The sequence below is a fragment of the Pseudonaja textilis genome, chromosome 7 (assembly GCF_049901715.1).
Source record: "Pseudonaja textilis isolate UNSWEBS1 chromosome 7, rPseTex1.2, whole genome shotgun sequence".
Taxonomy (NCBI): domain Eukaryota; kingdom Metazoa; phylum Chordata; class Lepidosauria; order Squamata; family Elapidae; genus Pseudonaja; species Pseudonaja textilis.
The window spans coordinates 3,489,874-3,516,437 of record NC_141996.1 but is presented as its reverse complement, the minus strand read 5'-3'; the positions used below and the strand labels follow the sequence as shown (position 1 = coordinate 3,516,437).

The following is a 26,564-nucleotide window of genomic DNA, read 5'->3' as shown; positions in this document are numbered from 1 at the left end:
TCTTTTTCTTTCTCTCTCTCTTTCTCTCTCTTCTTTCTTTTCTTTTTCTTTCTCTCTCTCTCTTCTTCCTTCCTTTCCTTCCTTCTTTTCTTTCTTTCTCCTTCTTTCTTTTCTTTCTTTCCTTTTCTTTCTTTCTCTCTTTCTTCTTCCTTCCTTCTTTCTTTCTTTCTTTCTTTCTCTTTCTTTCTCTCTCTTTCTCTCTCTGTCTTCTTCCTTCCCTCCTTCCTTCCTTTTCCTTTCTCTCTTCTTTCTTTCTTTTCTTTCTTTCTCTCTGTCTTCTTCCTTCCTTCCTTCCTTCCTTTTCCTTTCTCTCTTCTTTCTTCCTTTCTTTTCTTTCTTTCTCTTTCTCTCTCTCCCTTTCCTTTCTCTCTCTCTCTCTCTTCTCTCTCTCTTCTTTCTTTTCTTTCTTTCCTTTTCTTTCTTTCTCTTTCTTCTTTCTTCTTTCTCCTTCCTTCCTTCCTTCCTTCCTTCCTTCCTTCCTTCCTTCTCTTTCTTTCTTTCTTTCTCTTTCTCTCTCTTTTTCTCTGTCTTCCTTCCTTCCTTCCTTCCTTTCTTTTCCTTTCTCTCTCTCTCTTCTTTCTTCTTCTTTCTTTTTCTTTCTTTCTCTCCTTCCTTCCTTCCTTTCTTTCTTTCTTTCTCTTTCTTTCTCTCTCTTTTCTCCTGTCTTCTTCCTTCCTTCCTTCCTTTCTTTTCCTTTCTCTCTCTCTCTTCTTTCTTCTTTCTTTCTTTCTTTTTCTTTCTTTCTTTCTTCCTTCCTTCCTTTTTCTTTCTTTCTCTTCTTCTTCTTCCTTCTGCTTCCTTCCTTCCTTCCTTCCTTCCTTCCTTTTTCCTTCCTTCCTTCCTTCCTTCCTTTCTTTTCCTTTCTCTCTCTCTCTCTTTCTTCTTCTTTCTTTCTCTTCTTCTTCCTTCCTTCCTTCCTTCCTTCCTTCCTTCCTTCCTTCCTTCCTTCCTTCCTTCCTTCCTTCCTTCCTTCCTTTCTCTCCTTCTTTCTCTTTCTTTCTTTTCAACCTAAGAAGCAAAACCTCTTCAAGGAAAAAACAGGTGACTTTTGAAAGAGCACTTTTGCAATAACCAATGATCTGGATGACTGAAAATCTCCATACACTTTGGAGAATTCCACGCCTAGAGGATTTTGCTTCCTGATCTGTCCTCCTCAAAGGGCTGAAAATTGAGACTGAAAACATGAGCCAGCAATGTATGGCAGCAGCCAAAAAAAGCTCATACCGTCCTTGGTGGTATAAACAGAGGTACGGAGTCAAAATCACGTGAAGTATTGTAGTACAGCTTTATAAATCCTTGGTAAGGACCTGCTTGGAATACCGCAACCAGTTTTGGTTACCACATTACAAAAAAGATGTTGAGACTTTGGAAAAAGTGCAGAGAAGAGCAACTAAGAGGATTAAGGGCCTGGAGATAAAATAAAATAAAATAGGAAGAACAGTTGCAGGACTTGGATATGGCTAGTCTAGAGAAAAGGACTAGTTTAGTTTAGTTTACTTTATTGTCCTTGCTCCTCATACAACGAAATCAAACGCCATCTTCAGTGCACATCACGACCATGAAAATAAACACAAACACACATCCTTCACACTCCACACACTGAATGGAAAACCCCTGATATTGCATTTATGTTGCATTATGCAGTAGAATTCAGCAGAGCTACCGCCCTTATTGTCTCCACACCATGGAGGTTTTTAAAAAGTTAAACACTGTTTAAAGTTTTCTTTTTTTAAAAAAAAAAAGTTATTAAGAGTTTTTAAGACTGGACCACCTCTTGTCTGAAATTTTATAGGGTCCCCTGCTGGGATGGGAAGTTAGACTACAAGGTCCCTTCCAACCCTATTCTGATGGATTGTCTGAATTCCTGGAGACCAGGCTAGCTAGACATCTAACATCCTTTCTATATCCTTTGGGAATTTAAGATGCTGCTAACTGGGCACGATACCGCGGACTGAATTATTTAAAAGTCAGTTGCTATGGCTTGCCGGCCCTGCGATGGTTGCCGGTATTTGATTCCCCCTTGTGCATTGGTTAAATGGTTGCTGAAAGGTATTAAGTTAATTAAAAGCCAAGTGTTGAAAGAGAGATTTGCTGATCTGGCTTAATAATTGGCCCAAAACGTCCAGGGGACTCAGAGTTGAAAAATGTGAAAGCTCAAAGAAAAAAGGAAAAAAAAACAGCGAAGAAGGAAAACCCCGGGAAGGTGGAAGACCTGAAAAAAATTGGAATTTCAGCTGGTTTTCGGCAGGAGGATCTTAGGAATTTGGCGGTAAATCGTTATCCCCTCAAACTTTTGTACGAAGCAAAAGAAGTCAGGAGAGAAGGAGACAACAATGGATTAAGTCAGGAGAAGTCTTCTAGAAGGAGAAGCGGGAGAAGAATTTATTTTCATACCAGAAAGTAGACAAAGAGCCAAAACTTCATGGCGCTTTGGAAGAAGACCAGGGGTGACTTGATAAGGGAAGGATAAGGGAAGCTGAAATGCCACCATGTTCCAGTACCACAGTGAAATGGGCGTCCATGAGAGAGATCAGAAAAAATGGGCGCTGATCCGAAATGTCAACCAAGCGCTGAAAGTCCATCCGCTTTTGTCGGTAAGAGAAAGTTGAGTCTTGGGTTGTTGTTGATGATGATGTTTGAGAAATAGAGACTTGCCCGTCCTTTGCAAGTTTTCTTTGGAAGGAAGATGACGTAAAAGAGGTGTTACTTACTTCTGTGTAAGCCTGGAGAATAATTGGGGAAACAAAGGGTGCATTGAAGGGTCTTCTGGGGTGGACTTTTTAAGCGAGGCACGGTGGCATCTCCTTAGCTTCTGAGCTGCTTGGAAAGAGGCTTGAAGTATCTGCAGTTTTTCATAATCTTTGAAAGTATTTGTTGATGTGTTAAGAATGAGCTCTGTGTCTTGAAATGGAATGTCTCAAATCTTGAGAGAGAGAGGGAGAAAGGGAAAAGAGAAAGAGAGAAAAAGAGAATGATATAGAAAGAGAAAAGAGAAGAAAAAGAGAGAGAGAGAAGAAAAGGAGTAAGAGATAGAGAAAAGAGGAGAGAGAGAAAAGAGAAACAAAGGGAAAGGGAGAGAAGGGGAAAGAAAGAGAAAAGAGGAGAGAGAAACAAAGAGAAAAGAGGAGAGAGGAACAAAAAGAGGAGAAACAGAAAGGGAGGGAAAGAGAAAGAAAGAAAAAAGGAGAAAGAGAAAATAGAGAAGGAAAGGGAGAGAAGGGAAAAGAAAGAGAAAAGAGAGAGAAACAAAGAGAGAGAATGAGAGAAAGAAAAGAGAAAATAGAAGGAGAAAGAGAAATGGAAGGAAAGAGAAAGAAAGAAAGAAAGAAAGAAAGAAAGAAAGAAAGAAAGAAAGAAAGAAAGAAAGAAAGAAAGAAAAACAGAAAGAAAGGGAGAGAAGGAGAAAGAAAGAGAAAAGAAGAGAGAGAAACAGAGAAAATAGAAAGAGAATGAGAGAAAGAAAAGAGGAGAGAGAGAAAATAGAAAGAGAAACAGAAGGAGAGAAAGAGAGAAAAGAGGGAGAAAGAAAAGAGGGAAAGAAAGAGAGGAAAGATAAGGAGAGAAACAAGGAGAAAGAGAGAGAGAGTCAATGCAATATTTTCAGTTTCTCTGCTTTTATAGTATCAGGGGGCTGGGAGAGTCCCTTGAGACCATCAATTCAACCCTTTTCCAGAATGTAGATTAAAGACTGCCCAGAATTTTCAGGGAGTTGGCTGGTTTTAATTAACGTAATAAATACATTAAAACCACCCAACCAAATAAGTAAAGCCTGGTTGAAAAATGGCTGTCCAGTTTTACTTGAACCTACCTAATAAAAGGGAAACGAACGGGTGAGCGAATAGGTGATTCTGCTGTCAAGTTACTTTTAATATTTAACATATTTTTCTAGCAATCAATCCACCTCTGTCTTTCCGTATCTGAATTTTTTTTTTCTTTTTGCATCTTGCAAACCAGAAGGGCTGAGAAGAGGCCTCAACCGTTTTCTCTGTGACTCCCTTTGAAAAGGATTATGGTTTCCAGAAATATTTTTGTTGGGACAGAAACATTTTAGTTGGGATGTTGGCTGAAACTTACAGTAAAGGAAATGCATATTTAATTATATATGCATTAACTGCAGCAAGGCTTATAGTTGCACAAAATTGGAAAAGTAATGAGATCCCTATAGAGGAGAATATGACTAGGAAAATATTAGACTGTGCAGAAGTGAATAGATTAACACTTGCTATTAAAAGAGAAAGAACAAACGGGAGATTATACGACATGGGAGCTATTTTATGGATGGTTGGAGAATAAAAATAGAAGTGAGAAATAAATAGAGATTAGTGAAATTAAGAATAGATATTAAGATAGAGATGTAAACAATATGATGACTATTATATATGATAAAATGATCATACTCAATATAATATTATATTCTCATTAGAAGATAGGTTAAGAGGGAGAAATGAATCTATATATATAAAAGCGAAATACTCCTCACGCATCATCACAAAATCTCCAGAACCGTAAAGCCTACAAACTTGAAATTTGGCCTGTATGTTCCTCTTGGCTTCTAGGGGCTCACTAAGAAAGGATATTTCAAAATGACCATCGGAGCATTAGTATTTCCTATATTATTATTATTATTACTAACACGCTCTGATGCTAAGGAGTTCTACTCCCCCTCCCTGCCTGAAAAGAAATCTCTTCCAAATGCAAAACACAAGCAGAGGAGTTTCAGTTTCACAGCCCCAAGCAGCTTTAGTACAGAGCAATTGAGCTAAGCCACGCCCAGGCTCCTTGCTGTCTCCTTCTTGCTCACACAGCAAATACTCTTTCAGTTTTCAAACAGCCCTCAACTCTCTCACACATTGACAGGACGCTAGCCAGATGAATATCGATGGATGCTGGTAGGCAGAGGCAGAATTTTTTGCCCCGCTTATTTTCCTCCCCAAAAACTAAACCTGACCAGCTACGTAGTAGAGTTCTAATGCTGATTATTAATATTGTAAGATTAGAGAATTATTATCAATGTAATGAATATTGTAAAACTTTGATTGTAATTGCACTGAGACAATTGTATCCAGACGACACACTGTTTAATGGAAGATACGCTCAAGTTAAAAAAAAATTTTTTTTTTAATTATTAAAAAAGAAGAAAAGGATTATGGTCTCATAAGTCATCTACATCTAATCTTCTCCAGATCGTAGAAACACGATCCCTTCTTGAAATATACTGAGAGTCCTCGACTTAAAACAGTTCATTTAGTGGCCATTCGAAGTTAACAACGGCAATGAAAATTCCAAAGTTTTGGAATCTGAATTTTTTTCCCACCCACAAGAAACTATGGGGCTCTCCAGCATGGGGAGAGAGAAGCAGAGTTCCTATCATACAGGAAGTCCTCGATTTGCAACCTCCATTGAACCCAAAACTTGTCCGTTAAGCCTAAAAGAAAAACCTCTGGGTTTTGTCTCGACTGTCGTCACTTTAAGAATCTTCTGTATGGATAGTTTTGAGGCCAGAATTTGCTAAATGAGAAGATTGTGTTTTACGACTTTTTTTTGCCACATGTTGTTAAGCGAATCCCTGGCAGCTGTTAAATTACGAACCCAGCTGTTAAGTGAAACGGGCTTCCCCGTTGCCTTTGCTCGTCAGGCGGTCACAAAAGGGGAATCGCGTGGCTCCCGGGAATGCTCGACCGTCATAAATATGAACCAGTCGTCAAGCCAGCCAAATGTAAATCACGTGGCCTCTGGGGGATGCTACATCGGTTGTAAGTGTGGGAAAATGGTCATAAGTCACTTTTTTCAGTGCTTGTAAGTTGAGGACTTACCTGTATTAAGAGGTGAATCGTACTCTGGTACCCTGTTTCCCTGAAAATACAGCTTACCCTGAAAGTAAGTCCTAGCTTGATTTTTTTACACGGGCATCCAATATAAGCCCTACCCTCAAAATAAGCCCTAATTAAGATCCCACCCACTCCAGAGTGGAGGGGTAAAAATTAAGCTAGGGTGGGGATGAGGAGTGGGTGGATCTGCCCTACTACTTACCTTTGGACAGGTGTAGTCAGGCCTCGCACACCACGACACCTGCCTTGTCGGCCTATTTCTTCTGCAGCCGGCAAGGCTGGCCAGGCTTTCCTGAAGGCCTCTGGAGCTGAGAACAAAGCTCTGGATCGATCCTGAGCTCTCTTATCAGCTGCAGAGGCCTTCAGGGAAGCCTTACTGGCCACAGAAGAAGTTCTTGAAGGCCTCTGACAGTGAAAAGGAGTCCGGGGGTGACGCACACAAGTGAGGTTAGTCAGTGGATGACGTCCCCCGAAAATAAGACCTGGTGTCTTTTTTGGTGGCCAAAAAAAAATAAGGCAGGGTCTTATTTTGGGGGAAACAGGGTATTTCTTTGCTGTGTGTCATGCCCCTATTGGAATCTGATTCCGAGGGAGAGGTGGAACAGCCGACAGGGAGTGAGAGTGTGGCTCCGGTGGCTGTGGAGGAAATCGGGGAAGGGTACAGTCCAGCTGTGCATTCAGAGGAAAACCCAGGCCCACCCCCTCTTCATCCTAGGGCACGCAGGGAGGAACGGATAAGGAAGCAACGTGGGTTACGGGGGAGGAAAGGGCCCTGATTCCCTTCATTAGCTGCAGCTGGGAAAACAGGATTTAAAAAGGGCGTTTGCACACAGAACCTTGCTGGAAGCAAAGCGTGAATTATCTTTGTTTGTCAAGCCTTATCTGGAATCTGGCGTCCTCCCGACTGTGTGTGTTTCGTTATCTTTTGGAAGTCTGCAATTCCTTATCCTGCCTTGTCTCGTTAATTGCTGCAGCGTGGTTTGTGTTGGTTTTTATTTATAATTTATAGGTACTTTGGGTTCCAACTAAATTTCTTCCCTTTAAAAACTCTTCCTGGGAGAGTTTTTTTTCTCCAGCCGATGATAACTGGACATTGGCGGCCAAATTGGAGGTATTAAAGGAACTTTACCTATTTTTGTGACTGTTGTTTTTGTGCCACGCCCCTTTGGGTCATCACACTGCGTTTCTTCAGGACTTAAGTGCCTTTTTTGTATTTTCTTCAAGGGGGATTATGTATGGATGGACCTCAGAACCAGACGGGAATTCGATGTTCCCATCGGAGCGGTGGTCAAGCTGTGTGATTCCGGACAGATCCAGGTCATCGACGACGAAGGAAACGTACGTAAAACGAATGTGTGATGGACCCCGTTGTCTCCTGGCTGTTCCTTATCTACAATCTTGAGGCCTTTATGGGTAGTCCTTGACTTACAACAGTTCATTTAGTGACCGTTCACGAAATGGCCAAGAAGCGAAACGTCTTTGAGGGAAAAAAAAACAACAGCCCAAGAAAGGTCCAGGTGCCTTTGGAAAACCATCCTTGGGACAACCATGAGGAGTGGTGCGGTGGCCCTAGAGGTGGCATTCTCGCCTCACAATCAGAAGGCTGTGAGTTCGATCCTAGGTAGAGGCAGATATTTCTCTTTCTGGACACAATGAGGATATGTCTGCTGGGAAAAAAAAAAACCCTCCGTATTGGTGACAGGAAGGGCATCCGGCCAGGAAACACTCTGCTAGCTCCATTCAGTTGACCTGACTCCATCCCGCAAGGGATTACGGGGTCATTAAAAGATGATGATCTTTGGGACAGCCATGATCTGGATGACCGAGAATCTCCACAGATCTCGGATGAAATGTTCAGCAACTTGTCAGATAGCACCCAATGTTCAAGTCTGTCGTCGAGATCCTTCAGTATCTTAAGCCTTTACCTTCTGGAGGGTTAGCTATTCCTGACAGCTTGGCGTCGTCTGAACATTTGATGAGTTCCCCATCTATCACCTCATCGAAATCATTGTTGTAGATGTTGAAGAGTACCGGGCCTAAAACAGAGCTTTGGAGTACCGCACTGCTTACTTCCCTCCATGTAGACGCAGTTCCATTGAAAACCATTTGTCTGAATGGTAGAGGGTTTTTCTGCCTAAGCAGGGGGTTGGACTAGAAGACCTCCAAGGCCCCTGCCAACTCTGTTGCTCTATTGTACTCTACTCTGTTCTATTTATTGTATTCTATCTGTTGTATTCTATCTGTTGTATTCTATGTATTGTATTGTATTGTATTGTATTTTATTCTATTCTATTCTATTCTATATTCTATTCTATTATACCCTATATCCATTTTTCTTCCCCATCCTTTTTAAAATTCTATTCTATTCTATTCTATCCTTTCTCTTCCCCTTCTCTTCTCTTCTCTTCTCTTCTCTTCTCTTCTCTTCTCTTCTCTTCTAATCCTATGCTATGCTATTATTTTTATTCTATTTTATTCTATTCTTTTAAATTCTATTCTAGCCTATTTTCAATTCAATTCTTATTATTTTTAATTCTATTCTATTCTCTGTATTCTCTCTTCTCTTCTATTTTATATATTCTATATTCTGTTCTACTCTCTTCTCTTTTCTTCACAAAAGCTGCCTTTTTAATCACATTTTTTACTTGGGAAAAGAGGCTAGTCCCTTTGATTTGGCTGCCTCTCAAGGTGAACACAGCTTTGCTGTGGCAAGTTTCCGCCAAAGCTCCGGTTTCTTGAGATGTTCTGCAAAGCAAGACTCATTGTGAAGCCTTTTCAGTGGTGCTTTAACCATGCGCAGTTCAATGCTTGACTAACAGAGGGATACAATCGAGATCACATGTGGTACTAATACCACTCTAAAAAGCCTTAATAAGGAACACACCTAGAATCCTGCATCCAGTTTTGGTCACCACACTACACAAAAGACGTTGAGACTCTGGAAAGAGTGCAGAGAAGAGCTACAAAGAGGATTAGGGGACTGGAGGCTAAAAATATGGGGAACGGTTGCAGGAATTGGGTATGAATAGTCTAGGGAAGAGAAGGACCAGGGGAAACAGGAGAGCATCTTTCAATATTTGAGGGGCTGCCCCAGAGAGGAGGAGGAAGGGGGTCAAGCTATTTTCTAAAGCCCCTCCCCCCCCAAAGGCCAGACAAGGAATAATGGATGGAAATCTGTTTCAAATACAAAACACAAGCAGAGGAGTTTCAGTTTTAGTTTCACAGCAGCAAGCAGCTTTAGTACAGAACAGTTGATCTAAGCCACGCCCAGGCTCCTTGCTGTCTCCTTCTTGCTCAAACAGCAAATACTCTTTCAGTTTCCAAACAGCCCTCAACTCTCTCAGACACACTGACAGGACACTAGCCAGATGAATACCGATGGACGCTGGTAGGCAGAGGCAGAATTTTTTTTTTCTCCTTATTTTCTTCCCCCAAAACTAAGCCCGATCACATAGTTTCGGAGCGAACCACGAGTTTCGAGCTACTTCCTGATAAGATCCGCCCGATTCTCCCAAGTCATCTGAGGGAAATGTAGTTTACAAAGATTAAAACAGGCTGAAGAACCTCTTGTTGGCAGAAGTACGATGGCCATATAGGACGATTTCAACCCGAGGGAACGAAGGAACTAAAACAGGCGCTTGTAGGCCAGACAAGGAACTATGGATGGAAACTGAACAAGGAGAGATTCAACCTGGAAATAAGGAGAAACTTTCTGACAGGGAGAACAATCCACCCATGGAACAGAAGTTGCCTTCAGAAGTTGTGGGAGCTTCATCACTTGAGACTTTCAAGAAGAGACTGGACTGCCCTCTGTTAAAAATGGTGTAGGGTCTCCTGCTTGGGTGGGAGGGGGTTGGACTAGATGACCTACAAGGTCCCTTCCCACTCAGTCAATCTAATCTAATCCATCTCTGTTAATCGGTAATTTAGACTTGAACTACTGGCACTGTGCGTTCTTTCTTTTCTGTCTGGATGATGCTTGCTTGATTTTTTTATTTTTATTTTTTTTTTTTCCTCCCCTCAGGAGCACTGGGTCTCTCCTCAAAATGCTGGACACATCAAACCGATGCACCCGACTTCCATTCACGGGGTGGAAGACATGATCCGTTTGGGGGATCTGAACGAGGCTGGCATTCTGAGAAACCTTCTCATCCGCTATCAGGAGCGCCTGATTTACGTGAGTGTTTTCTCTTGACGGAAAAGTTATCGAACAGTTTTTCTTCCTTTCGACGATTAGGTTAATTTATATTCATCTTATGGCCATTTTTGTATTGTATTGCTATTATCATCTTTCTTGCCTTCTCGTCTTTTCTCATCTTTCTTACTATCTTGTCCTATTGGTATCTTATGAGTTATCACTTGTCGTTTATCTCTTATAATGATTGTAATGGTTAATGATGACCTATGACTTTGTTGTTGTATGTGTGTATATTTGTGTGCACCGGAGACAAATTCCTTATATGTCCCAATAAGGAATTCTATTCTATGTTATTCTGTTCTGTTCTGTTCTTTTCTTTTCTATATATTTTATATTCTATTCTCTTCTTTTTTCTTTTCTCATTTCTCTTTTTCTTCTTGTTTCTCCTTCTCTCCTCTCCTCTTCTATATATTTTATATTCTCTCTTTTCTTCTGTTTCTTTTCTCATTTCTCTTTCTCTTCTCATTTTTTTCTCCTCTCCTCTTCTATATATTTTATATTCTCTCTTCTCTTGTTTCTTTTCTCATTTCTCTTTCTCTTCTCATTTTTTTCTCCTCTCCTCTTCTATATATTTTATATTCTCTCTTCTCTGTTGTTTCTTTTCTCATTTCTCTTTCTCTTATTTCTCCTTCTCTTATCTCCTCTCCTATATATTTTATATTCTCTCTTTTCTTCTCTTTTCTTCATTTCTCTTCTCTTCTCTTCTCTTCTCTTCTCTTCTCTCTTCTCTCTCTTCTCTCTCTCTCTCTTCTCTTCTCTTCTCTTCTCTTCTCTTCCGTCTTCTCCTCCCCTCCCTTCCTCCTCTCCTGTCCTTGGAAAAAATGGTTATTTTAACACAAAAATAACATTTTCCTGTTCCTTCTGCTTTGAAATCTAGACTAATTGTGGTGGAAGGGTAAGTATGCCAAGTGCCTTATTGTCACCCTGTCTTATGCACGGCCCTTTATTTAATGCTACGTTTTGTGGATCGCTTCCCTCTGCTTGCTTGGCTTGGGGGTGGCACATTTATGTCAACCCCCCAATCTGGTTGCTCACTGCATGTTTTGCAGCTTTGCAAAAAAACAACAACAGCAACCAAGGGCTCCAGGTGGGGAAGGGCCAATCCTTCGCAATTATTTTGTCTTTTGGTTAACGCTTTCATTTGGATCAAGTCCGCGTCGTCTCTGCTACTGAAATGGCTTTGGGGCTGAAAAATAGCATCGCACAATTCAGTCGGGTGTCTGTGGCAGTTGTGGGGTTGAATTGGAAAGTTTTGCGATTTTCTTTTTCCCATGGGTCATTGGGAAAGATGAGAGCACAATTTTGGCAACAGAGAAGTCCCATTTCCTGCTGAAGAATATATACAGCCATGTTTCCCAAACTTGACGATTTTAAGATAAGAGAGGAGTTTCCAACTCCCAATATTCCCCAGCCAGAATGGCTGGCTGGAGAATTCTGGGAGTTGAAGTCCATCCATTGCTGACTGGAGAATTCTGGGAGTTGAAGTCCATCCATTGCTGGCTGGAGAATTCTGGGAGTTGAAGTCCATCCATTGCTGACTGGAGAATTCTGGGAGTTGAAGTCCATCCATTGCTGTCTAGGGAATTCTGGGAGTTAAAGTCCATCGATTGCTGGCTGGGGAATTCTGGGAGTTAAAGTCCATCGATTGCTGGCTGGGGAATTCTGGGAGTTGGAGTCCACCCATGTGGGTCAAGGAATTCTGGGAGTTGAAGGCTACCGATTGTGTCTGGGGGAATTCTGGGAGTTGGAGTCCACCCATGCAGGAATAGATAAAAGGCTAGTTCCCTTTGTTTGTTATGATTCCAGGCTAAAGTATTTTATTAAATTGTGAGAATAATAATAATCTTAAAAAACCAATTGTTTCATTTATGAAAGTAAATGAAGTTAAATGTTATGACAAGCGTTGCTGATCCCTTATTAAAGTATTTGTTATTAAACTATCAACATAATAATATAAACAACTATAACAGCTGATGTCTTATTAAAATATTTGTTATTAAACTGTCAACGTGATAATATAAACATCTACAACAGGATCCAATCATCAACAATACCAAGTCTAGTGGACTTTACTACTACCACTGCTGCTGTGTGAATGCTACTACTAATATACTACTCCACTACATTGAAAAGATTAACCAAATGCAGTCAGAATCATGTTGCAGCAACAACAATAATAATAATTTAAGCTTTATCATGAAGGGGCCGATGTTGTAACCAGATCCACACTCTGACCTCGCACAACTATTCTTACCCTTGTGTCTGTGCGTTTGTGCATGTGTGCTTATTCCTCTTCGTTCTCCAGACATACACAGGCTCAATCCTGGTGGCCGTAAATCCCTACCAGCTGCTTCCCATTTACTCGCCGGACCAGATCCGTCTCTACACCAACAAAAAAATTGGGGAGATGCCCCCACACATTTTTGCCATTGCGGACAATTGCTACTTCAACATGCAAAGGAACAACAGGGACCAGTGTTGTATTATAAGGCAAGTGGGGAGATATTGGGGCCCATCGAAGTCTCCAGTTCTTGGTGTTGGGTGTCATGCCCAAAGAATTCAGAACAACCCTTAGGGCATTTCTGAGTAGTTTCTTTATTGCTGTTCGCCTACAGACTGAATCTTGCCAGAGTAAAGCAATTATCTGCACAAGTATTAGATATTGTGGAGTTGCTCATGCAGGAGACCCGATACCATTCTGGACAAATGGCTGTCGAATTTCTTTTTGAAAACCTCTAGTGATGGAACACCCACAACTTTTGAGGCAAAGTTGTTCCACGGGTTAATTGTTCTCACCGTCAAGAAATTTCTCCTTAGTTCTAGGTTTCTTCTTTCTTTCTTAGTTTCCATCCATCCAAGAAAGAAAAAAAGAGAAAGAAAGAGAGAGAGTTAGAGAACAAAGAAGAAAAAAGAGAGAAAGAAGGAGAGAAAGGAGAGAAAGAAAGAAAGAAGAAAGAAAGAAAGAAAGAAAGAAAGAAAGAAAGAAAGAAAGAAAGAAAGAAAGAAAGAAAGAGGAATGAGAGAGAGAGAATGAGAGGTAGGCAGGAAAGAAAGAAAGAAGGAATGAAAAAAGAAAGAAAGCAAAGGCAGAAAGAGGGAGGAAGGAGAGAAAGAAAGAGAAAGGAAAGAAAGAAAGAATAAAGAAAAAGAAAGAAAGAAAAAAGAAGAGAAAGAGGAGGGAGGAAAGAAAGAAAGAGAGAAAGAAAAAAGGAAGGAATAGAAAGGAAAAAGAAAGAAATTTGTTTGCCCAGATAAAGAAAGAAAGAAAGAAAGAAAGAAAAGAAAGAAAGAAAGAAAGAAAGAAAGAAAGAAAGAAAGAAAGAAAGAAAGAAAGAAAGAAAGAAAGAAAGAGAAAGAAAGTGATGACCTGAGGCGGGACACAAGGGCAACACAGCCAGAGAATAAGTATGAGTCTCTTTATTAGCTCCAACTTTGCCGCCAATGATCCGGTTACTCTCCGGTCTGAAGGAAAACTCTCCCACAAACCTTCAACAGCCTTTGGCTGCAGTTATTCCAGTCCAAACATTGTAAACAGAAAACTTTAAACCATAAATCCAACCAGCAGGGCAAGATAAGGAGTTTCAGAAGTCAAGTAACACGGCAGTAAATCAAACCAGTTGTGAGGAAGCCAGGAACTCTCATGACAGCAGCCAACACTAGATAAACTCAACGTTTGCTCCCAACAACTGCCCCTCCCATCTGCCTCTCCTGTAAACTGTCTCCACAGATGTCCCTTGTGAAGGGAATCGGAGCCTTTTCTCTCTCGTAAGCCATGCTCCCCAATATGTTGGCTCCCTTTTCCATTCCTCCCTGCGTGCCCTAGGATGAAGAGGTGGTGAGCCTGGGTCTTCCTGTGAACTCCCTCTCCCTTGTTCTACCTCTCCCCTGCTCTGCCCAGTTGGACTTTGCCCTTCCCCAGTTTCCTCCACAGCCAACGGAGCCACACTCCCGCTCCCTGTCAGCTGTTCATCTTCCTCCTCGGATTCAGACTCTGACAGGAGAGCATGACAGAAAGGAAGGACGGAAGGAAGGAAGGAAGGAAGGAAGGAAGGAAGGAAGGACGGACTCATTTTCCCAGCTTTTCTGTCAAACTTGAGGTGTTCAGAGTGGCCAGGGGAGTGGAAGTAGACACATTTTATCAGGTAGAGATCCAACCTGCTCATTCCCACCTGTATTTTTGCTAAAAACATTTTTTTTTAAAAAAATGGAGAAAATCAACCACTTCACTAACAAAGGACAGTGAGAACAATGAATCAGAGAAACAATCTGCCTCTGAAAGTTGTGAATGGTCCAACAGCGGAAGATTTTTAGAAGAAATTAGACAGCCATTTGTCTGAAATGGTAAAGGGCCATGATGACGAATCTATGGCATGCGAATCTATAGCATTTGTGCCGGCACGTGAGTTGCAGGCAAACTTACCTAACTGCGCATGCGCGCACCTCACAGCTGATTTTCGGCTGGTTTGAGGCCTTTTTCGACCTCCCAAAGGCTTGAGGAAGGCTTCTGCGGGCTTTGCAGGCCAAAAACTAGCCTCGTTTCATCACTTCCTGCTTTTCCCGAAAATACCAGGAGTGACGAAATGGGGCAATATTTCGGCCTGCAAAGCCTGCAGAAGCCTTCCTCAAGCCTCTGGGAGGCTGAAAAAGAGCCTCAAATTGGCCAAAAATCAGCTGTAAGGCTGCAGTGCAGGTAAGGGAGCAGCGGGGTGGGGGTGGGGTGGGGATTGTGCGCTCATGCGTATGGGGCATGGGGGGGGCCCGCATTGCCTTCTGGTTGCTGACACACGAGTGCAAATGTGCAAGCGCACACACAATTTTTGGCAACTTTTGACAAACTTTTAGCCACCACTGGTATAGGGTTTCCTGCTTAGCGGGGTTGGACTAGAAGATCTCAGGGTCCCTTCCAACCCTGTTATTCTATTAACTGTCGTGTTCACTTAACAACTGGGCATAGAATGGTCAGAAAACAGGCTACAAAGCTCACTTAAGAAATGTTTCGCTTAGCCACCGAAATCTGGGGCTCAATTGTGGCGATAAGTCGAGGATTATCTGTATTCTTATTTTTTAAAAAAAATTTTTATTGTCGCAGTGGTGAGTCGGGCGCGGGAAAAACCGAAAGCACCAAGTTGATCCTTCAGTTCCTCGCGGCCATCAGTGGTCAGCATTCCTGGATCGAACAGCAGGTCCTGGAAGCCAACCCCATCTTGGAAGGTGAGTTTTTGCGCCTGGCACGGAAAAATCTTAACTTTTGGGGGCAAAAGTGGAGTAGATGATAACTCCGATCGAACTCCAGACCTTTCAACAAACGGACAAACCAACGTTGGGCCAATGTGGCTCTCTTTCTTTGACCATGCTGGTTAAGTTGAGAAGCAGATATCTGCAACTGAAGAGTAACCAAGAGGCTTAGCGGACTGGAGGATAAAACATGTAAAGAACGGTTCGGGAATCGGGTATGCTTAGTTTAATGAAAAGAAAGACTTAGGGTGACATGACAGCCGTCTTCCAATATTTGAGGGGCTACCCCCAAAAAAGAGGGAGTCGAGCTATTCTCCAAAACATCTGAAGGGGCGGTTTAAGAAGCAATGGGTGGAAACTCATCAAGGAGAGAAGCAACCCTGAATTAAGGAGAAACTTCCTAACAGTGAGGACAATCAATCGGCGGAACAACCTGCCACCAGAAGTTGTGAATGCTCCAACACTGGAAGCCTTTTAAAAGATGTTGGATAACCGTTTGTCTGAAGTGGTGTAGGGTTTCCTGCCTAAGCAGGGGGCTGGACTAGAAGACCTCCGAGGTCCCTTCTAACTCTGTTGTTCTATATTCTAAACTTTCAGGTGGTTTAAAACATTTTTTGTTAATATAACAATTCTATTCTATTCTATTTTTAATTCTATTCTATTCTCTTTTCTATTCTATTCGTTTCTCGTCTCTTCTATATTCTAAACTTTTGGGTGGCTTAAAACATGATTGTTTTAATATAACAGTTCTATTCTATTCTGTTCTATTCTATTCTATATGCTATTATACTCTATTTCTACTCTATTTCTAGTCTATTCTACAGGCTGTTCTGTTCTATTCTGTTCTTTTCCTATTCGTATTCATATTCCATTCCATTCCAACTATTCTATTCTATTCTATTCTATTCTATTCTATTCTATTCTATTCTATTCCATTCCATTCCATTCCATTCCATTCCATTCCATTCCATTCCATTCCATTCCATTCCATTCTATTCTATTCTATTCCATTCCATTCCATTCCATTCCATTCCATTCTCTATTCTATTCTATTCTATTCTATTCTATTCTATTCTATTCTATTCTATTCTATTCTATGCTATGCTATGCTATGCTATGCTATGCTATGCCATTCCATTCCATTCCATTCCATTCCGTTCCTTGGATCTTTATTGGACCCAATGCCCCATTTAAACCTGGTTTGGAAGAAAGGGCTTAGTGCAATCCTGGTTACAACTTCGTCTGTCTGTCTTGTGTTAGCTTTTGGCAACGCCAAGACCATTCGCAACGACAACTCAAGCCGGTTTGGCAAATACATTGACATCCATTTCAACAAGCGAGGGGCGATCGAGGGAGCTAAAATCGAGCAGTACCTCCTGGAGAAATCCCGCGTCTGTCGACAGGTAAGGATACCTTACAGACACAGACACGCACCCCTCAGGTGTACAGGTCGTCCTCGACTTATGACTGCCCATTTAGTGACCATTCAAGGTTACAACAGCACAGGGAAAAAATGATTTGTGGCTGTTTTTCACACAACTGTTGTGGTATTCCCCAAGGTCACGTGATCAAAATACGGATGCTTGCCAACTGACTCGTAGTTATGACGGTCACAGTAGACTGGGTTCACATGATCCCCTTTTGTGACCTGCTGGCAAGCAAACCAATGGGGAAGCCAGATTCAGTTAACTGCCACATTCCTAGCTTAACAACCACCGCGAAAACAATTAACCAGTGGAAATAAAAACCAGTGGAGGCTTTTAAGAAGAAACTGGGCAGCCATCTTGTTTGAAATGGAATAGGGTTTCCTGCCTCTGAGCAGGGGGGTGGACTAGAAGACCCCCCAAGGTCCCTTCCAACTCTGTTATTCTATGTCCTAAGGTCTCCCTTCTCCTTTTCTCTTTTTCCTCAGGCTCGAGATGAGAGAAACTACCACATATTTTACTGCATGCTGAAAGGAATGAGCTTGGAGCAGAAAAAAGTGCTGGGACTTAGGAAAGCAATGGATTATAACTATCTTTCCATGGTAAAAGGTTAAAAATAACAATAATTTTTTGAATCTCTTTTTTTCTGCTCGGTCCATAAGCGAGCCAGGCTGCATCCTTGTCATAAACTAAGCCACGATAGAAAATATTTATAACTTGGGTGGTAGATGTCGGTGATGGTTTGCTCCCCTGGCTTGCTGTTTTGTTTCTGAATGTTTCATCACCAGGCTAGGCAACCTGCTCAACAAGACTTTGGCTGAAGCATCCTGTGTTCAGATCTTTGTTATTGATATCATGTGGTTGGTGGGTCATGTGACCGCCTGGTCATGTGATGTGACATGCCATGCCACCCTATGCCCGGTATCGAAGTCTGGTATTCTATAAACGGAACGATCAACCAACCTGAAGCCAGCTTACCAACGCCTTAAGCAGGGGTGGGATTCAGCCGGCTTGGGTCGGTTCAGGTGAACCGGATGTTAAACTGACTGGCTGGCCCCGCCCACCCCACCCCTCCCAGGAGTCTCCATATGGCCCGTTTTGGATGCAGGTAAGTCCACGCGGAGGCTCAGAGAGGGTGAAAAATGCAGGCAAGTCCACGCGGAGGCTCCGAGAGGGTGAAAATGCAGGTAAGTCCATGCGGAGGCTCCGAGAGGGTGAAAAATGGGCTTTCCGGAAGTCTGGAATGGGCCTGTTTCCAGCTTCCGGAGGGCTTCCAGAACCCACAGGAGGCCATTTTCATCCTTCCAGAGGCCCAAGGGAAGCCTCCGGACTCTGGGGAAGGCAAAAAATGGCCCTCCCAGAAGTCCCAGTAGGCCACGCCCACCATGGCCATGCCCACCCAGCAAACAGGCAGAGAACCACTTGAATCCCATCCCTGCCCTTAAGGATCCATATCCATTGAGCGACCAACCAATGATGGCACCGACCACGTCTTCGCTAGGTGACCTTCACACGACATCACCAGCCGGTCACATGGCATGTCACGCACAACGTGAGCAGCTGATCACATGACCTACCAACCACCTGACCACATGGGATCAATAAAAGCAGAGAAGGAAGACATTCCAGAAAGAGTGCAGAGAAAAGCAACGAAGAGGATTAGGGGACTGGAGGCTAAAATATATCAAGAACAGTTGCAGGAATTGGGCATGACTAGTTTAATGAGAAGAAGGACTACGGCTGACATGATAGCAGTTTTCCAATATTTGAGGAGTTGCCAAAAAGAGGAGCTATTCTCCAAAACACCTGAAGGCATTAGATTTTAAAGGGAAAAGGATAGTTCTCACCCATCTCCACACTGTCACTGACTCCATTCCTGCACTCTTCTTAGATTGAAGCTGTCTCTGGCTGTGTGGTGGCCATCTTGGCCACCTCTTCTCTGTGACGTGGCTTAGAGAGCAATAGCCTTGGGGCTCTACAGGGGAGTTGCGTTCTCCCCTGGAACCTCACAAGGCACCTCTCCTTTGCTTCACCACCCCTCCAGGGTGGCTTTGGCTTTCTCTGGAGCCCACAAACATGAAGAAGCCAGTTATTCTGACCAAGGCTTCCGAGACCATAATTAAGCACATGCTCAGTTAAAACAATTCCTGTTTTATTTCAACCTGTAATTAGTTCCAAATAGTCTCTCGAGATAAGCACCCACCTTTCTTTCCTGTGAAGTGCTGCCAACAACAGAAGTGCCAAATGAACTATAAAAAAACCAACTGAAGTACAAAGTCCACACAGAGCCTCAAGGATTAATCTGAACAGAACGAAAGACTTTGCTTCCTGCACAGGTTTCATCACCTTTGCCTGTCCTTTATCCCTTATGGGAGAGGCAATCACCTCCAAACCTTACTCCCAAGTCACCCCTTTTGTTTCAGCTGCTCTTGCTTTCGAGCAGCTCTGAGCACACGCACACTGGGAACAGGTTCCCCTTGTTCCTCTTCCTCACTGCTGCCAGATTCCGGAGGCTCTGGAGTCAGGACCTCACTCCCAGATGGTCCTGGCCCCATCTCTGCATCAGATGCAGGACCCTCGTCCGAGTCCTCTCCAGACACCCAGATTGGTCCCCGTTCTTCCCCACTGTCCGATTCCGCTGCCATCTCCACAGGCTTCTGGTGAACCACAACACCAGTGCAGGGGACGGAGAGCTCCGTTCCTTTGCTGCTGATGTCGCCACGGTGTCACTTCCGGTCCCCATTCTTCAACCAATGTTACCTATCCTGGTGACGAAAGGTTCAGAATCCAAAAAACAACAAGCCTGGAGAACAAAGCACCATCAACAAACCAAGCCATGGCCTGCCTGTGGACCAGAAATGTCGGTTATCAGGCTCCGTAATGCTTTGCGCTCTCCATCTTGCACTAGGGCAACTGCATTACTTGTGACGGTAGAGACGATAGCAAAGAATACTCCAACATCCGGGCAGCCATGAAAGTCCTGATGTTCACCGACACGGAGAACTGGGAAATCTGCAAACTTTTGGCCTCTATCCTGCATATGGGAAACCTGCGATACGAAGGTAGCATCTTCTGTTAATGTGAAGCCACAGAGTAGGAATTCTACCATCGTTTGGTAACATTTTCCCTTTTCCAGTCCGTGGTTATCTAGAAAGGAAAATATGTATAGATCAGGGTTGAAATGAGGGGTCTTTGAGTTCAATTGTTTTCTTTGCAGACGTTTCATTACCAGCTAGGTAACATTATCAGTGCTAGGAAGGAGCATGAGAAAGAAGAGGAGAAGGAGGAGACTAGGGGATCCTTGGTACCTTGTAAGCTTGGTGGTTTTCTTGCAGACATTTTATTACCCCACTAGATAATAACATCAATGCTGGAAGGGTTTGAGAACTGTGGAGATGAGGAAGAAGAAGAGAAAGAGGAGGAGGAAAATTGTGGGATCCTTGTTGCTCTCTGAGCTTGGTTGTTTTCTTGCAGACCTTTCATTACCCAGTTAGGTAACATCATCAGGGCTAGAAGCGAGTGGGGTTAACCTGTGCAAACAAGCCTCTTGTATATAAACAGAGAGCAAACCCCAATCCCACGTCTGCCAACAGTTTGTTTCTCCTTCTCTCTCCGCAGCCCGCAACTACGACAATCTCGATGCTTGTGAGGTTGTCCATTCTGCGTCCTTGATAACGGCTGCGTTGTTGCTGGAGGTGAGCTGGATTCTCTCCCGTCCTGCTTAGGTAGAAGCTGTAGGAAGCTTCCCTTACAGTAGAACAATGGCCCCTTTATGACTTGCAGACTTCAACTCCCAGAATTCCTCATACCACTTGGTACCTTTAAGGCTTGTGGACTTCAACTCCCAGAATTTCCCAGCCAGTCATACGGCTTTGCCCCTTTAAGGGTTGTGGACTTCAATTACCAGAATTCCTCAGCCAGCCATACCACTTGGTAACTTTAAGACTTGTGGACTTCAACTCCCAGAATTCCCCAGCCAGCCACACGACTTTGCTCCTTGAAGGGTTGTGGACTTCAACTCCCAGAATTCCCCAGCCAGCCATACGACTTTGCTCCTTGAAGGATTGTGGACTTCAACTCCCAGAATTCCCCAGCCAGCCATACGACTTGGCACCTTTAAGGGTTGTGGACTTCAACTCCCAGAATTCCTCAGCCAGCCATACCACTTGGCACCTGGCTTGTGGACTTCAACTCCCAGAATTCCTAGAAGCTCTCCTATCAGGTAGTCCTTGTTTCAGGTTTTAAAAGGTCATTAAATGAGGCACAATTCACTTAACACCTCCTTTAGCAACAGAAGTCTGGACCTCAATTATGGCCGTAAGCTGAGAAGAACCTGTAGCTTGGTTAACAACAAGAGAATCATTGGTTCACTCTAAGACCGTGTGATGTTTGTTTAACATCCTCTGCCGGAAAAGAAGGACAGTTGTAAATTTGGGTTGGTCACAAGGAACGCTAACATAGCATTTATTGTGTGCAGGCTGGGGAATTCTGGGAGTTGAAGTTCGCACATCTTAAAGTTATCGAGGCTGGGATACCCTGGGCTAGGGAATATACAGTATTTCCTCCCCAAGTTTAAGGTCCTTAATATTTTTTCCGTGCAAAAGTTTGGCTACTTCTGCAAATTTCTGCAGTGTGGCTGCCACTTAACTCCACTAGAGAAAAGAACAAGAGAACTGGAGGGTTTTAAGAAGTGACTAGACACACACTTATCTGAAACGGTATAGGTACTGTAGATGCTTGAGCAAGGGGTTAGACTAGAGGATCTCCAAGGTCCCTTCCGGCTCTATTTCTGTTTCTATATTTCTAATTCTAAATCTCTTCTCTTCTATATTCTCTTCTAATCTATTCTATTATTTACTTTCTATTCTATTCTATTTTGATTTCTTATTCTATTCTATTCATTCCATTTCATATTTTCTATTCTATTCTATTATTTACTTTCTATTCTTTTCTATTTTGATTTTCTATTATTTTCTTTTTATTCGATTCTATTCCCTATTCTATTCTATTCTATTTTATTCTATTCTATTCTATTCCCTGTTCTATTCTGTTCTATTCTATTCTATTCCCTGTTCTATTCTATTCTATTCTGTTCTGTTCTGTTCTATTCTATTCTATTCCTTTCTTATTCTATTCTATTCCAATATCTATTCTATTTCAATATCTATTCTATTCTTTATTTCTATTCTATTCCTTTCTCTATTCTATTCTATTCTATTCTATTCTATTCTATTCTATTCTATTCCAATTCTATTCCTATTCTATTCTAATTCTAATTCTATTCTATTCTATTCCTTTCTTATTCTATTCTATTCCAATATCTATTCTATTCTATTCTATTCTATTCTATTCTATTCTATTCTATTCTATTCTATTCTATTCTATTCTATTCTAATTCTAATTCTAATTCTATTCTATTCTATTCCATTCTATTCTATTCCCTGTTCTATTCTGTTCTATGCTATGCTATGCTATGCTATTCTGTAACGTTTCCCCTTTACTGCTTTCTAGGTTGAGCCTCAGGATCTGATGAACTGTCTCACTAGCCGGACTATCATTACCAGAGGGGAGACGGTTTCCACGCCTCTCAGCATGGAGCAGGCCATAGATGTCAGAGATGCTTTTGTCAAGGTGAATTTTGCATCGTCCTCTGCCTTGTGCCTCCATTTCTTGCTCCCTTCTTGAGAAAAAAAACTACATGTCCCAAGATTCTTAGAGAGAGAGAGAGAGCTAGATCTTAACAATCGGAAATGCTTTCTGAACTGTTTTTTTTGCACGAAACAGAAAATGTGAATTCATGATATATGGTTTTTAATGACTAGAAAAAAAATAACAGATTATAGAAAAAGATGAAAATAATGTTCAGAGGTTAGGTTAATTTATGTGTAAATGCTGTGGAAAAAAATCAGACATTTTCTGCATTTTTGTGTTTGTCTTTCTTTTCCCTTTCCTTCTCATTTTCCTTCCTTCCCTCCTTTCTTTCCCTTTCTTTTCTTTTCTTTCCTTCTCCTCCTTCTCCTTTCTTTCTTTCTCTTTCTTTCTTTCTTTCTTTCTTTCTTTCTTTCTTTCTTTCTTTCTTTTTCTTTCTTTCTTTCTTTCTTCTCCTCCTCCCCTCCCCAACTTCTCCTTTCCTTTCTCTCTTTCCCTTTTTTCCTTTCCTTTCCTTTTTCCTTCCCCTTTTTTCTCCCTTTTCCTTTCTCCTTCCCTTTTTTCCTTTTTCTTTTCTTCCCCCCTTCCCTTCTCTTTCTCTATACCTTCCTCCCCCTTCCCTTCTCTTTCTCTATACCTTCCCCTTTCCTTTCTCCTTCCCTTCTTCCATTTTTCTTTTCCTTTCTTTTCCTTTCCTTTCCCTTCAAACAAGTTGTCTTGTTTATAAGACTCCTAGAAACCATGTTTTGTTTATAATGCCATACCACCACTACTACTCCGCAAAAAAGAGAAGGGGGGAAAAAAGGAATGGAAAAAATGGGGAGAGAAAATATTTTTCTACCCCAGAGTGCAGTTTCCCAGAGCCCCGAAACCAGGGGGTAGGATTCTACCGGTTCGGACTGGTTTGGGTGAACCGGATGTTAAACTTGCATCTAGTTCGTTAAGAGTTCTTAACCTAATCTTACGTAGCTTTTTCTCTGGTAATATTACACTAATAACTAGAGCATAGAAAACATTTGCTAGACCAATACTCGAATACAGCTCATGAGTCTGAAACCCATATTATGTATCTGATATTAACACAGTCCAGAAAGTCCAGAAATATTTCACAAGAAGAGTTCTCCACTCCTCTACTCATTGCAGAATACCTTATGCCACCAGACTTGAAATTGTAGACCTAGACAACCTAGAACTATGCCGTCTTAGGTCCGATCTAAGTATAGCATATAAAATTATACATTGCAATGTCCTACCTGTCAATGAATACTTCAGCTTCAACCATAACAATACAAGAGCAAACAATAGATACAAACTCAAGGTTAATCGCACCAAACTTGATTGCAGGAAATACGACTTCAGCAACAGAGCGGTCAATGTCTGGAATACTCTACCTGACTCTGTGGGTTTTTTTCCCGCAAACCCCAAAAACTTTAACCTTAGACTGTCTACTATTGACCCTTTCCTAAGAGGTCTGTAGGGGGCGTGCATAAGTGCACCAACGTGCCCACCGTCCCTGTCCTATTGTTTCTTTTATTTTTCTTATATGTATCCATGTATTCATAACTATGTTTTTACTCATACCTATTATCTTGTAAGCAATTGACAAATAAAAATAATTAAAAAATAAAACTGGTAGCTGAACCAACTGGCTGGCCCTACCCACCCTACCCCTCCCCTCCCAAGAGTCTCCACGTGGCCCATTTTTGATGCAGGTAAGTGGAGGCTCTGGGAAAAATGGGCTTTCCAGAAGTACTGGAAATCCAGGAATGGGCCTGTTTCTGGCTTCCGGAGGATCTCCGGAGGCCATTTTCGCCCTCCCAGAGGCCAGAGGGAAGCCTCCAGACTCTGGGGAAGGCAAAAAACAGCCCTACCAGAAGTCCTGGTAGGCCACGACCACCACGGCCATGCCCACCCAGCAACTGGGCAGCGAACCACTTACTGGGATTTTTGAATTCCCCTCCCCCCTGCCTGAAACCACTGGTTTTACAGCAATGTTTCTTGGACGTGTCAACTACAAGATGGGTGGACTTCAACACCCAGAATTCATAGCGGCTGGGGAATTCTGGGGAATTCTCCACATCTTAAAGCAGTGGAGTTTGATAAATACTGGGCTGGACCAAAAAGAATCAAAATAAGGAGGAAGGGCTCCCAAGGGAGGCTGAAATAAATTATAACGGCTGGTCTTTCCCTCTCTCTTTTTTTTGCATTTCCAGGGCATTTACGGCAGGCTTTTGTGTGGATTGTGGAAAAGATCAACGCGTGCCATTTACAGACCTCCTTCCCACGAGAGCAAAAAGCGTCCGGAAATCCATCGGATTACTGGATATCTTCGGTTGAGAACTTCACAGTAAACAGGTTGTAGGATCTAGGAAAAACGGCGTATGGCATTTATTTCCTCAAAGGCGGTTTGGATGGGAAAGGATCCTTTCACTCCATCAGACAGGGCTGCCAAACCCCCCCCTAAGATAAGGTAATACTACAATGGAGAATGTATATGGACATTCTCTTGCCATCCAGGTCATTGTTGTTCCAAAGGGGCTTTTTCAATTGGATTTTTATTTTCTGGGAAGACATTTTAGCTTCTCATCCAAGAAAGCTTCTTCAGCTCTGACTGGATGGGAGGATTTATACCTCCTGGCAGATAAGCAGGTCATTTGAATCCTTTTAGGGAGTCGTTGAGGCCACTTGGAGGTTTGTCTGTGTCCCCAGAGTCACCTGAGTGGTGCAAGTGGGTGTGGAGCCTTCTTGGAACTGCTGAAAGGACCGTGTTGGCAGACTGGAGATACATGAGGTTGTATCCCTCCCCCTCCATTGTTGAAGGAGGGCTGTTCAATTTTGACATAGCGATAGCAATAGCACTTGGACTTATATACTGCTTCACAGTGCTTTCTGGTCCCCTCTAATCGTTTTACAGAGTCAGCCTCTTGCCCCCAACAATCTGGGTCCTCATTTTACCCACCTCAGAAGGACGGGAGGTGGTTCAACCTTGAGCCTGGTGAGATTTGAACTGCCGGATTGCAGGCAGCTGGCAGTCAACAGAAGTAGCCTGCAGTACTGCATTCTAACCACTGCGCCACCATGGTCATGACCTAGATAGCCTCATAGAATAGAATAGAATTAGAATAGAGTAGAGTAGAGTAGAGTAGAGTAGAGTAGAGCAGAAGTAGAATAGAATAGAATAGAATAGAATAGAATAGAATAGAATAGAATAGAATAGAATAGAATTCTTTATTGGCCAAGTGCGATTGGACACACATGGAATTTGTCTTGATGCAAATGCTCTCAGTGTACATAAAAGAAAAGATACAAGAGTCAAGAATCCTCAGGTACAACACTTAACGATAGTCATAGGGTACAGTAAGCAATCAAATCATACTAAGAAACAGTCAATATAAATTATAAGGATTCAAGCAACAAAGTTACAGTCATACAGTCACAAGTGGGAGGGGGTGGGTGATAAGGAATGATGAGAAGATTAATAGTAACAGTTTTGTGCAGACTTTGTAAATAGTTGGACAGTGTTGAGGGTATTATTTGTTTAGCGGACTAATGGCGTTTTGGAGAAAACTCCCCTTGTGTCTAGTTGTTCTGGTGTGCAGTGCTCTATAGCCTCATTTTGAGGGAAGGAGTTGAAACAGTTTATGTTCAGGATGTGAAGGGTCTGTAAATATTTTCACAGTCCTCTTTTATACAGGTCCTCGATTGAAGGCAGGTTGGTAGCCATTATTTTTTCTGCAGAACCAAACCAGACAGTTGTAAAGGTGCAGATGACAAACCCAATCATTCCACTGTAGAACTGTAGAGGCCACTTAGGCCGTTTGAGCTTCCTGAGTTGGCGCAGAAAGAACATTCTTTGTTGTGCTTTTTTGATGACGTTTTTGATGTTAGGTGTCCATTTTAGGTCTTGTGATAGGATAGAACCTAGAAATTGGAAGGTCTCCACTGTTGATACTGTGTTGTCTAGTATTGTAAGAGGTGGTAGTATGGGATTTTGACCCGCTCTTTCAATCCAGCGGTCCTCTCTGTTCAAAATGTGGACTTGGCTGTCTTCAAAAGAGCATCCATTGTCTTTTAAAAGCGGACGGACTGCTGAATCTAGTCCTGATGGATTTGTTCTCCTATGTTGCGTCACGCGTTTGTGAAATGGTTGTTTTGTTTCACCAATGGACACATCTCCATGTGTCTCACTGCATTGTACTGCACATACTACATTTGCTGTGAAACACTGAT

At 42.3% G+C, this 26,564-nt stretch overlaps 1 protein-coding gene across 1 annotated transcript in view; it reads left to right on the top strand.

Annotated features, from left to right (window-relative positions):
- Nucleotides 1–2,347: 2,347 nt before the first annotated feature.
- Nucleotides 2,348–26,564, top strand: part of MYO7A (myosin VIIA) — a 104,898-nt gene continuing 80,681 nt past the window's right edge. Inside the window, exons 1-10 of the mRNA XM_087937847.1 lie at nt 2,348–2,594; nt 7,053–7,166; nt 9,853–10,005; nt 12,332–12,516; nt 15,116–15,237; nt 16,522–16,664; nt 17,174–17,287; nt 19,594–19,747; nt 20,304–20,380; nt 22,197–22,316. Coding sequence (XP_087793973.1) covers nt 2,490–2,594; nt 7,053–7,166; nt 9,853–10,005; nt 12,332–12,516; nt 15,116–15,237; nt 16,522–16,664; nt 17,174–17,287; nt 19,594–19,747; nt 20,304–20,380; nt 22,197–22,316 — 1,287 coding nt within the window. The 5' untranslated portion in view covers nt 2,348–2,489. The remainder of the gene's footprint in view (nt 2,595–7,052; nt 7,167–9,852; nt 10,006–12,331; nt 12,517–15,115; nt 15,238–16,521; nt 16,665–17,173; nt 17,288–19,593; nt 19,748–20,303; nt 20,381–22,196; nt 22,317–26,564) is intronic.